Raw genomic sequence first — 17,213 nt, 5'->3', positions numbered from 1 at the left:
GTGAGTACCGGTCGTGAATCGTGCTTCGGTAGCTCAGTTGGTAGAGCACTTGCCCGCGAAAGGCAAAGGTCCTGAGTTCGAGCTTAACAACCAATCAATGAAATTCAGTTTAAGAGAAGGCTAAAGGATTTATTGGTGGCCAACTCCTTCTACTCCATTGGCAAATTTCTCAGTAGAACCAACTGATTTGAGTGTGTGTGTAAAGTACAATCTAACTCTTGCACCATTTCAGTGCAGTAATGTGTTCATTGTAAATAAGTATTGTAGTAGCTCTTTTATATGGTTATTACCTTATAAATAAATAAAAAAATTTTTTCTTAAATTTTAAGTTCAGTGCATTAATGCAATCTTAGAAAATGAGTGTTGTAAAATGATCCTTCCATATAATGTTCATCAAAAATTAAAAAAAAAAAGTAAATAAAATCATTCCACTTGAGAACTATGGAAGGTACATTAGCTTATTTGTTTTAGTTGTAAAGAGTTGTCATGTATAATTGTTTTTCTGACATGTTCTACATACTGGTGGACCTCCTCACTATGGATCAATTGGAATGAAAGTAAAATCTAATCTAATCTAATAACTGACAATAAAACATGTTTCTAGGTTTAGCCATCAGTGATACTACTGTGCATAAATTTGATACTGCTACAAAACCCAGAGTATTCTAAAATAATAACTACAAACTGCTCTTCATTACTGCAACAATGACAGTGTGACAAAGCCATTATAGCATTAAGAAGACTTTTTCTTCCTTTGGTTCATTTTATGGCTGAATGATGATTTATTGTCCACAAATACATATTTGAACCAGTGCATAACAATAATAGAAGATATTAAGTTGAAATTTAATGAACAACAAGATTCAATAAATATCACAATCATAAAAGAAAGGAGACAAGACATTTCAAAGACAAATTTGTTTGAAATTAAACCAATTATGTAAAATATTAGTTTCCATGAGGTATATAAGTTTTCTGACCAGTATATATTTAACAATTCGTTGTTTAATTAGAAATTTACAACGCTGGTACATGATGCCAAACAATGAGACTGCACTTTAACACCAGGCATATTTTCAATAAAATGTTAACATAAGTTTTTTGATTAACTGCAAGTAAAGGTATGAAACAGCAGTCACATGTTGCATGACGTGCACGCATAAAAAGTTGAGAATGAATGCATATATTAACTACATTGTTTTGAACATACATTTAATAAATTCTGTAATTTATTTATTCACAAATGTACAGTTTAAAATAAAGAGTAGCACAATGCATGATAAATGCAAATTGTTTCTAAATCACTTCAACAACAGAAAATAAAAGTGCATCAAAGAATGTAACACTGAGTGAAGTTGTGATGTGAGGCCTGTAACTGTTTCTGACCACAGCAACTTTTAACATTTATGTCCAACATATTTACAAACAGGCTGTATTTTTATACACAAAGTATATGTATAAATCATTCTGTAATTTCACTGAATAGAGCAATAAAGATTATTGTACAAGTACTTACAAATAACATTCTCTGTCTGGTTTAATAATTTTGGCAAAGAATCAAAGACATTTGTACTTTGTAATAAACATCTCTGGCATTATTAACCAAATGTTCTTGCCTGAACAGCTGACATAAGAAGTTACTGGAAGTGAACACACTGATAATATATTAAATTATGAATGGGATTATGTAAAAAATGGATTATGGGAGAATGAATAACATCCGATGATGACTACTTAATTTATAAGAAGACTATTGGTTGTAAAACAATTCTCTAAAAAAAGTTTGCACCCACAAATAGGAATTCAAAATGAGAGAAATACAGTGCTGAACAAAAGAGAACAATAGAGTGCTGGATGATGAAAATGCAATGAGCAATACTAATGCAGACTCGGGCACAATCAACATTTGGGAATGGAGATAATGACAAAGGTAATTTTGCAACTGCATAATGTTTGGAAGGCTGTAAGTGGACAATCAAGTGTGGAAGGCACATCTGATATTAGGAGGTTGCATTTTCAGAGACAGTTCCTCTCTCTCTCTCTCTCTCTCTCTCTCACACACACACTGTCTGTCTGTCTGTCTGTGTGTGTGTGTGTGTGTGTGTGTGTGTGTGTGTGTGTGTGTGTGTGTGTGTGTGTGTACACGCATGCGTATGGAGCTATATGGATATAATAGTTTCAATTTTTATGCCAATATCTTCAATTGTGACGTGCTAAAATTGATAGAACAAGTACATTCAAGCACCAAGCACATATCAAAGCAATAGATTATGGGATTGTAAGGTTTGTGGCAGATACATTTTTCCCTAGACTTTATGTTTCATTGCACTTGGTGTTTCTCTGTATTCTGTTTTCATTTAATTAATATGAACTATGCTTTTATTTTGATAATTTCAGTGCATTATCATGCATGAGCTTGAAAATGAGTACACAGCTGTAACTGATAGTTGGTTAACAGAGCCGTTCATGAATTTTAAATCAGATGCTAAAAGGCACTAATGGCAGATTTATGTACAATAGCATCTGCTGCTCCCCATATGCTCACAAAAAAATCTAGCTTCTTTCATCATCTCTGATTCCTTTCAATAAAAAGCACATCTCATTTACAAAATTCTGTAGCATTTAAGTTTGACACAACAATTTTAGCCATAAGAGTGTTACCACAAAGGATTATACGAGTCAAAGAAGGCACTCGAAGACAGCAGGAGTTACAACTTGTGAGTAAAAAAAATGAACACCATTCATCAGCTTTAAACATTATTCAAATTAACTCTTGAATATATCTGTATGTGGAAGAACAAGCTTCATTACATGTTCATTGTGCATAGGGGTTTCAGAAGATTCAGCCAGTGATATATGTATATAGTTTACAAGACTTGTTGAATTTAATGTAATGTTCATTTCTTCATTTAAAATGGCGTTACAAAAGTGTAGGATCTCACAGGAATATTTATTTCAACCATGATTGTTGATTCAGCACAAAATGTTGCAACTGTTAAAAAATTTGGGAAAAACAAATATATCTATGTGCTTTTAGTTGCAACAAGGTCCACAGTTTCCTGCACTGTTTCTTTATATCCATTTTTTTTATTTTGTATATTACAACACTTTGGCTGTGTAGCCATTAAAGCAAAGGGTTTAACCAATTGATCACATATGTTTTGGTTTACAGTCATACTCAAATGAAAATATAATAGTCAGAATTGTAAACCAGAGATATGTACCATTTCATTCATTTTTTTTCATTATATATTTTACAGCCGTCCTGATGAGAGAATGCCATCATCATATACTCTAGTACCTCCTCAATCAATGACAAAGAGGCTCTTTACCTTCCTCTGTTGTTAATATACCATTGTGTCATACTTTTATCCAGTCGCTAGCATCTTCTATCTACTTTTTACAATCTCTCTCAGTTCATTTAAGCTAAGCACAGGTCATCATGGCTTTGCCTTCTTCATGGAAAGGGGTTAAACATTTTTTTCAAAATATGAGTGAAACATTTTTTTTGAAAATGGCTACACACCCAAACATTGTGGCAAACAGAATAAAAATAAAATGGATATCAAAAACATCCAATGCATGAAACTATTTTCTTTATACATGCTTTTACATATTTCTCTTAGTCACTTATCATTCCTGATTCTTTAATATCAATCTGTAGTAAACCATCATTCTCATGTTGACAGTTCTATTTAAAACAGTTTTAAGCTGTACATTATTCAGCAGATCTTGTATTTACATGCCATTTGTTGAAATTTTTAAGGTATAGGAAAATCAAGAATGAAAAAATATTGATGCAACCAAACAAGCAACGGGTGTCAAAAAGGTCATGCTTAGGTTTACTGAAACAACACAAAAAATTATTCTCAGAGCTGGATGATATTGACAGTCTTCTCATCAGGAGAGGAAAAGGAGCAAATAGGAGATTCAGAATTGTAAAACACAGATACCTACTATTTCACTTTCTATTGCTGTCGTCCTGATGAGAGAATGCTGTCATCAAAAACACTTGTACCTTCTCTAAAAAAGAAAAGAGGGATCGTTACCTTTATTTGTTGTGGATTATAGCATTATGTCATGCTTTTACTCAGTCATTACCATATTTTACCTACTTTTCATGATATCCTTCAGTCCATTTAAGCAAAGCATACATCATCACAGCTCTGTCTATTTTATGGAACATTTTCATAACAACTAACTGGACAGTACTAAAAAATATTAAAGTGGAATATTACTTCATAAAATGTAATCCCTTTCTTCTATTTCCTTTTAATTTTATAATATTTTAGGCTTCAATGAAAAAACTATCTGTATAGTTTTGTTAGGAGCTTTTATTTGCATACTCAGTGACCCTTTCCCTTATCTTGATTCCAGATAGTTACACTTTTCCTCCTTTCAAAAACGTAATTCTGTTTGTAATGAAAACATCTTAGCTAACAAGCCTTGAAATTTAAAAAATGTTTCTCATAAAAAGGTACATTTTATGTCTCTCATTTAATAAACTGTAACTTATGATGCAGTGATATTTTTTAAGAGTGACAACAGTTTTCATCATAAAGCCTGGTTTGAAAATCACAGGCTTGTTTCTTTTAGCAAATTATATTAATAGAGTTGGTATGAACTTATGTTTGCCTTATGTAACAAGTAACTCATCCAGTCATTTGTGCAGTGACGTTACAGATAAGTACAGAATCTGAAGTAAGCTACAACCTTGATTTTTTTTTATGTGTGTGCAGATTTTTGTCATAGATGAAATCCATATGCACTTCATAAAAGTTGTGGCCCTCAATGGATTTGAAAAGGAACTTTCAGCTTATCATATTGAGGTTAAGCCACGTGTGATACATGTTGATACGTGTTTTGAGTGTATAATGTCAATGGTAAATATCATTATTGTTTTCCTTTTACACCATTAGGGTGGGTATGTTTAAATTTGCCCCCCCCCCCCCCCCCCCCCAGTTTGTTCTTTTTATACACGGTTTAGGCTCTGTAACATTTGCTCATGAAGGTAGTGAACAATGCATGATCCAACCAACATAATTTGCATTTTTCCAAATTATTCCAAGCAAACAGTTAGACGATTGCTAATGAACACACAATGTACAACACCTTCCCCATTAATAACATTTACAAAATAAAGTACGTTATTTTAGCTTCTGTTTTTATTTTTATTGTATACAGTGTATTTTTCACTGTAAAATATCACAATTCCATGGTCTATTCTTCCTTCTAATAGTTTGTTTATGTAATATGACACAAATGTAACACTGGGAGGGAGGGGGAAGAGAGGAAAATCATCATTCTAGGTACAGGGCCAAGCAAGGAAAATACTTGATATTAAATTCATTCATCTAGCAACAATTCCTAACAATCTCTAGTACTGCATTATGCTGTACAGCATGACCAAGGCAAACAGAAAGACAACTATCATATCGATTGCTGATATAGGGTATGGTGAAGAGGAAGTTTCTTATGATATTACAATCACATTTGTTGTTGTATCCATTAACAATATTTAAGAAAACCTAAAAAAAATTACATGCCATGAAGAACACAATGGCCGTCTAAGCAGTCTTACTATCAGACAATAGAATGGCACCTACCTTGAATTTTGGTTTGCTCGACATCACCAGTTACCTATAACATGATTGACTATCTGCTGTGGTATCAAAATGTTGTTCTTCAGAATGGTGATATCAGAAAAACAAACATATAGACACTTATGATCATGAGACATGACCAGCATGAGAGGTGGTTTAAGCTTAAGACAAGACGTGAAGTGTGATGACCGGAAGACAATTGCGAAAGATGATATGGAGTAGAGTGCAATAGAGCTCACGAGAGCAAAAGATTTAGACATAGCGGCAGCCACCATGGACAAAGCCAAGGAAAAATTTACAAATTTGAGGACGAGACTGAGAAAGGATGTTTGCCAAAGGGCAAACATAAGCCTCAGAACATGGAGGATGCTAGTCAGTATAACATGGACAACTGAACCATCTGCTTCACAGACATTGCCATCTGGATCATATCTTTCTGCATCTATTACTCTGAACTACCCAGGTGGGAACTGTTTCTTTAGAAATTCTAAAGACACTTTTGAATTGAATATTCTCTATATCTGGCCTCCATTGCAAGTCTTCTATCTGCTCCCTTGCATCCTTCCTTCCTTTTTATACTCCTATTTCAATTTCTCATTGTAATTTTGTAAACAAGGGGGTTTTTTAGTTTCATCTTATGGTCTATCTTTTTGATTACATTTCTTTTTAAAGGTGTGTCACAATTATTATTATTGTTCTTAACAAACTTAAATATTTTCCCCTTCCTCAGTCCTCTTTTTCCTTCTTTGGTCACTTCTGCTGCCTGTTCCCTCCTTACTGTTCCTCCTAAACGCACATTAATTTGCACCTGTCTTCCCTTCCCATAAGATTTATCACTTTAGTTTTATTCTCTTCTCTGCAACCACTGCTCACTCTATTGCATCTTCCTTCACTGGAACTAAACCACCCCTCCCATCTTCCACATCTTAGAACAACACACCCACCTTTCACACAACAACCAAGGGAAGAGAGAGAGAGAGAGAGAGAGAGAGAGAGAGAGAGAGAGAGAGAGAGAGAGAGAGAGAGAGAGAGGGGGGGGGGGGATGGGGAGGAGCGAGAGTGAGGGAAAGTGGGTGGGAGTGTGGGGAGAAGGGGGTGTTTGGGAGAGTTTATAATACATTATTCAATTTGAATAAGACAAAATTCAACAGGTGAAGCAACTTGATATCTCTATTTTCTGTAAGTCTGCTCGCAACAAAAAACTTATAGGTAACTGGCAGCCTTTTCTCACATCACTATTATTTGAAATTCAGGACTTTTCAGTACTGTAATCAAGATCTTGCCACCATCTCTTATACGCAGATAAGAATGACATGACTATGGTATGGTGAGCAGCTGAAAATTAAAATGGGATTTGTATGAATACTTTGCACACTTACCATGATCAACCACATAATGTGATTTTGTTTATGACTGTATGGCAACACATCAATGTTGTCACAGTCCTAGAAAACTATTGCTTATTTCACATTAGAAACCTGGCAACAGTACTGCCAACTGTCATAGATATTCTTTTGCCATCACGATATAGCAAATTAGATTACTTGTAGTACAAGATGGTGACTTTACCTATAGTTTCTATGGCCTTACTTATTCAAGAGGAAAAGTGAAAAATGAGTACAACACTAACACAGGCAAACTACAATTCCATTCTTTTCAATGTGTTAAGAGATTAGAATCAATGATGGTAAAAAAAACAAATATAATAACTGAAAGTTAAAATGATAACATAATGACATCAGAAGTACAACTATCATGCAAAGAAGCACACAGTTTTTACACCTCTAACATATGGTTACAACAGATGCAGAAAATACCATTAGTAACATTTTTGATTTTCCTATGAACCAGTCCTGAAGCAAGTCACTAAGACCTCATAAAAGAATGGTAGATGACTCCACCCCTTAATTCAGATATCAGGATCTTGATAACAGTAATGATAGCTTGTTCTTGAAGTTACTTGACACGTACACATTTGCACAATTCAACAAAGAAAAGATCACAGACATCAAATTAGTTGCTGTTGCTTTGCTTCCATATTTTAAATGAATGTCAAACAACACTACCAGAAACAGCTAGAAAATCACATACATAAGGCATTTTAAAATGTGGCCTAGTACCCATTTGATAAATAAGAAAAAAGTTGTCTAAGGCAATCGTTTTAAAATTATATTTACAAATGGCAGTCGCTGGAAGTACACAGATGTTGTCGCTAACATGTCACATAATTCACTGTTTGCACTAATCCCTGTCAGATGTCTCGTTTCTAAATTTCCGGATGATGAGATCATAGAGTTTGTATGAAACAACTTTGTACAAAACCAAATTTAACACCCTTGGTGCAATCCTGAAAATTGGAAAACATTACACAACTTAAGTGAAATAATTCATTAGTACTTTAATAAATAATGGCAGCTTACAACAATGTGATGGGGAAATAGACTCACCTAATAAAATATGTGTTATCATCGATCTTGGGGGACTCGTACTGATCGCAGAATTTTACTTTGCTAGAAGTAGAATAACAACAAATATTTTAGATTATAAAAAACTCAGAACTTACATGCAACACAATTTCAACATTATCAGAAGCAGGATGAATGAGGGAGAGGGTGACATAGTTCAAAATGAACTAAGACTGACTGAGTAAAAAGAAGTAAGAGTTAGTGACAAAGATGTATCATCTACACTGGAGAAATTGGAACTATGTTTCCCAAGTACGAGGTACACAAATTAAACAGAACAGTGCTGTAGTCACATCATCATGAACACTCTTTGACACTTGTGTACAACTCCCATTTTGCTTGGAATGCCATAGTTGTGACAAAAGCAAAATTTATAGCTTTGTTCAAGTTAAGAAATGACATTATTGGTCAGAAAAAGTCCATACAACAACCTGATACTCATGACACTTCTGCACTGCCCTCAGGATTACTCTGCTCTCTAAGAGAGACAAAGTATAAGGTTTAATGAGTCTGGCACAAATTCATTAGAGATAAAATACAAACTTGAGGTAGGGTAAGGATGGAGAAGGAAAACAGCTCTACCTTTTCGAAGAAACTTCTCTGGCATTTGCTTTAAATAATTTAGGGAAGTCATGAAAAATCTAAATCCAAATGGCCACACAGAGGTTTTAACCACAGTCCTTCGAATATGAGTCCACTGTCATACAACTTCGCCATCTTGCTTGATCTCCACTCTGAAAAGAACTGTCATAAAGGAACTTACGCATGATACAAGGGCACAATTATTATATAATTTTTTAGGTGGGCTGAAGTTTACTCAATGCATAGAAAATTATGAACATGGTAGGAGAGAAAAAAACCCTAGTAATCTTTCTGCTGCTTCAAATTCTTCAGAAAATTTTCTTGACAAATCATTTGGAGCATGGAGTACAACACTCTGGTCTTTTCTGACAATAGGTTGTCTGGACATGTTGTTCACTACTACAGAGAAAGCAGACAGGTATTTGAGGACTATTACCTCAAAAGGCATCAACCGTCACAACAGCCCTATTCACACCAGTCAACAGCAGATGATTATTGTCACCTTCTGGGCCAAACCTCATCGCAGTACCCATAACAATCTTGGTCCCCAACACACAATTCTTGTTCTCCATCATCATACAGAGGTACCAGCTTCTCACCTAGCCATCAAAGGAAAACTAAGTGATGTGACCATTTGTGGTGGTGAGGCCACCACATACGAAAATTCTCCATGGATGGCAGTTACCAACATGACAGGAAATCTCATCGAGGTAAACAAGTCTGGATGCTTGTCGACACAGGTATTTCGTTTATTGTTATGTCTGATATCTATCACCATCAGTTAAAGAAGACTATGTTCCATGATAGGAAAGCACTTTTGCTAAAGCTACAAGTGGGAAATATGTCCAGCCAACAGGATTACGCAACATAGGAATACCTATCAATGACAGAATGCAGCCCTTCAAATTTTTTGTTTTACCAAAAAGTAGTCATAATGTTATTCTTGGATGGGATTTCTTGCAAGCATCATAAGCTGTCATAGACCGTGGTATACCAGAGCTCCAGACTGATGTAGCTATTCCAACAAGGAAATATATCAACAATTGCTCTGGGCGATAGTTTGCCACTGAAATCATTGTTATCCCATAATCAACCATACAGTGAGTTCCACTTACCTATCAAGATGTTCAGTGAAACTGTGATACTTTTGTCAACTGCAAAAAGCTTATTAGTCCACAAATGAAATCTGCACGCCACCAACGAACATGAGCATTGTATATAGTCAAGGAGAACTTTTGGATCACTAACTGTAAAGGCAGTCACAACTCATCACTAAAAGGGACAGCCGAACCATTCCAGGAAGGGTAGATTTGTGTCATCAATGAAGAATCATGCTCTGTTGCCACTAAATACAAATCAGAGGAGGAAGCTATTGTCAAACTGCCAATAGGATCTGTCCTGACCATGGAACTATGTCTAAAATGATAGCTGTTCTGCTCTCAATTTTCGTATGCTTTCAAATCAGAAGCGGAAAAAAGATAGATCAAGTGGCCCATGCGAAAAAATTGTATCAACATGTGGATCACACACCAAATAACCAATTGTCATACAATATCACTAACAGAAGGACAGATAATCTGGCAGAAAGAGAGGAAGATGCTGCAAGGTCACACCACTGACACCATTGAATTATCAGAGTCCTCGTGGTTCTTGCAAAGAAGGACAACTGCAAATGGCATTGCATGACGAGAATGTCAAGACAGAACTGGAGCAGTTCTAGTGCAAACTCAAGAAGGTGCCAAAAGGGTGATAACCTTTTATGCTTCCAGGGTACTCTCCAAGTCCAAAATAAACTACTCTACAACAGAAAATGAGTGCCTTGCTGTTGATTGGGTCATCAACAAGTTTTGGCTGTATTTATTTAGCAAACTATTGACCATTGTGATGGGCCACCATTCTCTATTCTGGATGATTAACCTGAAGGATCCTTCAGGTCAACTGGCATGACGGATACTAAGATTTCATGTGTACGACCTCACAGTAGCATACAGAAATGAATGCAAACACAAGAACACTGGTTCTTGAGGAATAGTTTGGTGGAACACAACAAATGGTTCAAAGGGCTCTGAGCATTGTGGGACTTAACATCTGAGGTCATCAGTCCCCTAGACTTAGAACTACTTAAACCTAACTAACCTAAGGACAGCAAACACATCCATGCCCAAGGCGGGATTCGAACCTGCGACCTTAGCAGCAGCATTATTCCAGAGTGAAGCGCCTAGAACCGCTCGGCCACAATGGCTGGCGGAACACAACAACATGAACAATATCTCAGTCATCACTGTGTTAAATGATATTGCTACTGAATAGAGGGAAAATCCAGCACGGTTGAAAACCATAGAAGTCTTGAAGAAAGAGGCACCAACCAAACGAGAATTCCAATAAATGGTGTATTGTATAAGAGAAATTATGGTCTGATGGGGTGGAAATAGTTGCTTGTCATTCCAGCTATTCTATGACTAGGTGTCCTGAAGTATTTCCATGATTCTACAACATCTTGTCACCTGGGTTTTGTGAAGACTCTAGACAGAATTGGACACAGGTACAGGCAAATACTGGCCAGGTCTCTATTGATCCTTAGACATTGTGTGAGCCACTGCAAGGAGTGCCAATGACAAAAGCACATGCCACAATTACCCTACGGCATCTGGCATCTGTCAAAAGTCTGCACTGACTACATCGTCCACTACAATGACACCAAAACTGTGCTGATCAAAGAAGCTCCAGAAATTGCAAAGTTACTTATAGAAGTCATCATTTTGAAGCAAGACTTCTAACTGGGGAAAAGTTTTTCAGTCAAGACCAATATCAAAGATAATTTTACAATTTACAAGGTGACAACTGCCTACCATCTGCAGATGAATGGACTTACTAAATGCTTTAATAATACACAGGCAGACATGCCATAGATGACAAGGAACAATGAGCAACTATTTCTGCATAGTTTCCCTTATACAATACTCCATTTATTGGAATTCTCATTTGGTTGGCTGACATTGAACAGAGATATTACCTATCACGACATTTGCATACAGTACAGCACAGCAAGATATTACAGGCTTCCTACCATTCTGTATGCCCCCCCCCCACACACACACACACAAGGCCCAAATGACAAACGATACACTGTTCCTGTTCTGGCTGGACAACACTCAGGATGACTATATGAAACATTTCATTGCTTGGGCAGAAGAATAATGACAGCTGGCTTGGATAAGAAATCTGGATGGTTGGTAGAAGAAATGAGTGCACTAAAGTGCCAAGCACTGGCCAGTGAGATACAGCCCAGTGGAATTGGTTTGGATTTTTACAACTGTGTGGAAAGTAGGATTATCGGAAACGTTGCTAAAGTGCTACTTAGGGCTGTATCATATCCATTGTCACTTGTCAGGCAACTAATATGAAGTTGAAGATTATCACTCTTCATCGAAAAGACAGAAACGCAGAGATGTTACTTTTGATACTTGCCATAATGAAGAGGACGTAACAATACGACCAGAATGCAAGGAGCAGCCAGTGCCACCATTCAGAGGACAACTGATAAGATTTAGATTCAGGGTGCTGTAGTCAGATAAAAATAAGAATTTCTGAAACAGTGGGTCACTGTTTCTCCAGGAAATGGAGCAATGTCGCAGGTTATAGTACACACAGTGTGGCATAGCAGTTAGTTTCAATGGTTGGTGTGCTGCAGATAGTTGGGTCAAACTCAACCAGCAGCAATTATTTGTTATTATGTTTTTGTAATTTCTGGAATGTTTTTGAAATATCTTATCTTTGTAATGCTGGTATATTCTGGAATATTGAATGTTTATATAAATATCAGCATTCAAGAATATTTGATGGTTGTGTAAATAGCTGCACTATCCATGTAGCAGTTCAGTTCTGTTCTGGTTGTAACCAACACATTATGACCACTTGCTTAATAGCTCGTTTGTCCATCTTTGGAATGAAATACATCACTGATTCTGCATATCAGGGATCCGACAGTTTGTTGATAGGTTTGTGGAGGAATGTGGCATTAGCCATTTACACACGGGCGGCATCAGATGCCTACACACAGGTCATGTAATTCAACTAAGTAATGGGCTGCTGATTGGTGTATGTGATGAGAGCGCCTGATAGTGACCCCGGTGAATTCCATAGGATTTATATCAGCCAAATTTGGTCACTGAGAAATCATTATGAGTTCACAATAATGCTCCTCAAACCACAGTAGCATCGTTCTTGCTCCAAGACATGGGCAATTATACTGCAGAAAGATGACATTGCCAATGGGGAAGATATCAAGCATGAAGGGATGCAAATGGTTTAGCAGCTGTCGATTACCACCACAGGTCTCATGCAAGTGGAGGAGAATGTCTTGCATGTGATAATACTGCTCCTACTAGCCTGTGCCTATGGTGCGCTGTACATTTCGAGCTGCTGTTCACCTCAATTATGGCATTTGTGGAGACGACCAGTGACCTAATGTAGCAAAAATGTGAATCACCTGGAGAGCCGATGCATTCCCATTGATCGACAGTTGAACCCTGATGGTCCAATGCACACTGCAGTCATAATTGATGATGTCGTTGGGTCAATATATGAACACGTAGGGTGGTCTGCTGCAGAGCTCCATGTTCAACAACGTATGACGAACAATGTGCAATGTGCAATGTGCTACTTGAGCAGTCACCAGCATTGTGCTCTTTCACCAGAGATGTCGCAGATCACCATCTATCCTACTTTACAGAGCAGACAAGCCTCGTTCACAGGCTCTGCGTAATAATAATCTGTCCTTTGCCAAAGTCACTTATCTCAATGGACTTCTCCATTTGCAGCCCATATCTTCACTAGAGTGAGCCCCCATCTGTGTCTGCCTGGCTTCCATACTTTTGCTACTGTGTCACTTGTCTGCAAAGCCACTAAGTGGCATCCAACATCGCAGTGGGCAGTCGTCATGTTTTTGCTTATCAGCGTTCATTGATGTCAGTAATAAACGAACTTTCTGTTCTTAGTGATGTGCTTCATTAACGATCCTGCCCTTGGATTCATACTTTATTGTGTTTTCAACATAACAGTATCATAGTCACAACATGCAGCTGCTCTGGCTGAAAACAAATGAGCACTAGCATCAAGCATACATAAAACATTTGCCATTTTGGCACTGTAACATTCATTGCTTTGTCTAATTTTAATATTAACTGTTCCTTGACCAAATGCATGCATATTAGTACCAATGAAATCATTTCAGGAACGAAATTAAGTCAGTTCATTCAGAGTTATATGCTTTGAAGTACCACTGTCACAATACTATTTATTTGCATCAGCATACATTATTGGCCATTAAAATTGCTACACCAAGAAGAAATGCAGATGATAAACGGGTATTCATTGGATCAATATATTATACTAGAACTGACATGTGATTACATTTTCATACAATTTGGGTGCATAGATCCTGAGAAATCAGTACCTAGAATCACCACCTCTGCCCGTAATAACCGTCTTGATACACCTGGGGATTGAGTCAAACAGAGCTTAGATGGCATGTTCAGGTACAGCTGGCCATGCAGCTTCAACATGATACCACAGTTCATCAAGAGTAGTGACTGGTGTATTGTGACGAGCCAGTTGCTCAGCCACCATTGACCAGACATTTCAATTGGTGAGAGATCTGGAGAATGTGCTGGCCAGAGCAGCAGTCGAACATTTTCTGTATCCAGAAAGGCCCATACAGGACTTGCAACATGCGGTCATACATTATCCTGCTGAAATGTAGGGTTATGAAGGGATCTAATGAAGGGTAGAGCCACGGGTCGTAACACATCTGAAATGTAACATCCACTGTTCAAAGTGATGTCAATGTGAACAGGAGGTGACCGAGACGTGTAACCAATGACACCCCATACCATCACGCCAAGTGATACGCCAGTATGGCAATGACGAATACACGCTTCCAATGTGCGTTCACCGCGATGTCGCCAAACAAGGATGTGACCATCATGATGCTGTAAACAGAACCTGGCTTCATCCGAAAAAATGACGTTTTGCCATTCGTACACCCAGGTTCGTCGTTGAGTACACCATCGCAGCCGCTCCTGTCTGTGATGCAGCATCAAGGGTAACTGCAGCCGTGGTCTCTGAGCTGATAGTCCATGCTGCTGCAAATGTTGTCGAAATGCTTGTGCAGAAGGTTGTTGTCTTGCAAACGTCCCCATCTGTTGACTCAGGGATTGAGACCTGGATGCACGATCCATTACAGCCATGCGGATAAGATGCCTGTCATCTCAACTGCTAGAGATACAAGGCCATTGGGATCCAGCACGGCGTTCTGTATTACCCTCCTGAACCCACCGAGTCCATATTTTGCTAACAGTCATTGGATCTTGACCAATGTGAGCAGCAATGTCACAATACGATAAACCACAATCGTGATAGGCTACAATCCGACCTTTATCAAAGTCGCAAACGTGATGGTACGCATTTCTCCTCCTTACATGAGGCATCACAACAACGTTTCACCTGGCAACACCAGTCAACTGCTGTTTGTGTATGAGAAATTGGTTGGAAACGTTTCTCATGTCAGCACGTCGTAGGTGTCACCACCGGCGCCGACCTTGTGTGAATGCTATGAAAAGGTAACCATTTGCATATCACAGCATCTTCTTCCTGTTCGTTAAATTTCGCGTCTGTAGCACGTCATCTTCATGGTGTAGCAATTTTAATGGCCAGTAGTGTAGTTTCTAGAAGTCACATCCATGATATGTGAAGCAAAGACAGCATTTCCACTCACCTTCTCCTCTTGCCACACATTAGTGCTGTCCATTGGCACTCTGCTGCCCAATGACATAGTTGTCTGCATTTATTACACAGACATTTTTTGCTTTGCTTGCTCTTTTGGCATCTTCTTTTGACTGTTACTTTGTTTCCCTTTTGGGGTATTAGAAATGACACACGCAGTTGGTTCCATTGTTATTTGTTCATGCAATTTAACAGCTGCAGTTTTACAGTGAGTAAATTCAAACTCTTGTTTCCTGAAGGCAATGAGTCCCACATATCTTTACAGTAAACATATTCCTTTCCCAGTGTGGATAAGATTTGACCATTTAATATTCTTCCGAACAACATATTCTCTTCACATTTCGTTAATTCATCATTTTGATCTGCAAATAACTTTTGCAGCTTAGCTCTAACTGTGCTAATGTCTTCAGTTTTGACACACTTGATCTGAAAAAAAGGTTTCAATGAACTTTTTTAAATGCTGTGTGTTACTATGTTCAAATCATACATGTAGTTTTCACTGTACTTCTTTACCATTGCTGCACATCAATAGAAGTTCATCAATGGTTTACTTCGTGCACTTGCTTTCAGACTCGCTTCTTTTGATTCATTGTTTTGTCTTTTGTTCACTTGTTGCTTCCCATGGAACCACCACGTGCTTGACAATATCATTGCGTTCATATCAATGAAGCACCGTAGAGATGTGCCATGTCCATTTTGCTCAATTAACAGGTTCTTCAAGTTTATCAATATTCATTTTATAATCACCATTTGTACTCCTGTTCTTATGGAACGTTCTCGCCATTGTGTGAGTTGTTTCAACAAAAAACATTTCTACAAGCACACATTGGATTTAGTCAGTCTTCTTTAAAACTGTGTTTTGTTTATTTCGACATGGCCTGGGCTCATAACTTCTTGCAAAATTATGTTCAACCACACAACTTTATTTATGAACAAGTTGTTCACAGGATACAAAATATTCTCTAACAAAACTATTACAAAGAGTTTTTATTAAAAACCAAGGACAGTTTACATTGATCACTTAAACAGTTTTCCTTTTATTACAATATACATAACTGCATTTTCTGATGAATGCGAGAGGTTACTGTTAAATACTGTCTGCAAAGTCATTAATGCACATCATGGACAGCAAGGGCCCCAAACATTTCCCTAGGGCACAGCTGAAGTCATTTCTACATCTGTGGATAACTCTTCATTCACAATAACATACCGTGTTCTGCACACCAAGAAATCATCAGTCTAATCACAAATTTTGCTTTTGATGCTAAGTCAGGGAAGCAGTTTACACTATGTACCCTAAAAATGTAATGGAGACAGAACAAACTCCAGATCTTGGAAGAGATTTTAATTAGATTATAAGGTGCAAAATATCTAACATAAGATATGCCGAAAACTACCCTGAAGACAAGAAGAAGCAAGAAGACAATGAAAGAAATGCATTGTCAAAATTTTAGCTGCTAAGAGGCACAGTATATATATATATATATATAATCTTTTGCAAGATTGAATTTCCTTTCTTCATATATCTGTTCTGATACCACAGAAACATTTTACTGCAACATGTACATTACTTTTTGCCACTGTTGTCATACTGCCATTTTCAAAGTACCGATGAGCAGCAAAATATTAGCTTACTTCAAGAGAACTACTGATCCGAACAGTTAATGTGATGTGATGTGTGTCAGTTCAGAGAGTAAAATGTTTTCCCTGCTCTCTGCGACAAACCTGATGGCTGATCTTCCTAATGTTAAAGGAGTTATAAGAAAAGTAGTAGGTTCCC

At 37.4% G+C, this 17,213-nt stretch overlaps 1 protein-coding gene across 6 annotated transcripts in view; it reads right to left on the bottom strand.

Moving 5' to 3' along the window:
* The window catches only part of LOC126334860 (zinc finger-containing ubiquitin peptidase 1-like), a 334,584-nt gene that overhangs the window by 102,476 nt on the left and 214,895 nt on the right, over positions 1 to 17,213 (bottom strand). For 3 of the 6 annotated variants that reach the window (XM_049997541.1, XM_049997544.1, XM_049997540.1), the window contains exons 10-11: positions 8,051 to 8,113; positions 968 to 7,950 (exon numbers count right to left, since the gene is read on the bottom strand). The exons of 1 other annotated variant lie outside the window; for it this stretch is intronic. In XM_049997541.1, the coding sequence (XP_049853498.1) occupies positions 8,069 to 8,113 (45 nt within the window). In that variant the 3' untranslated portion in view covers positions 968 to 7,950; positions 8,051 to 8,068. Of the gene's footprint in view, positions 1 to 967; positions 7,976 to 8,050; positions 8,114 to 17,213 lie in introns of those variants that run through there. 2 more of the 6 variants (XM_049997542.1, XM_049997543.1) reach the window with 2 other exon arrangements.

Source organism: Schistocerca gregaria, chromosome 2 (genome assembly GCF_023897955.1).
Source record: "Schistocerca gregaria isolate iqSchGreg1 chromosome 2, iqSchGreg1.2, whole genome shotgun sequence".
NCBI lineage: Eukaryota > Metazoa > Arthropoda > Insecta > Orthoptera > Acrididae > Schistocerca > Schistocerca gregaria.
This window is presented reverse-complemented; position numbering and strand designations above follow the sequence as displayed.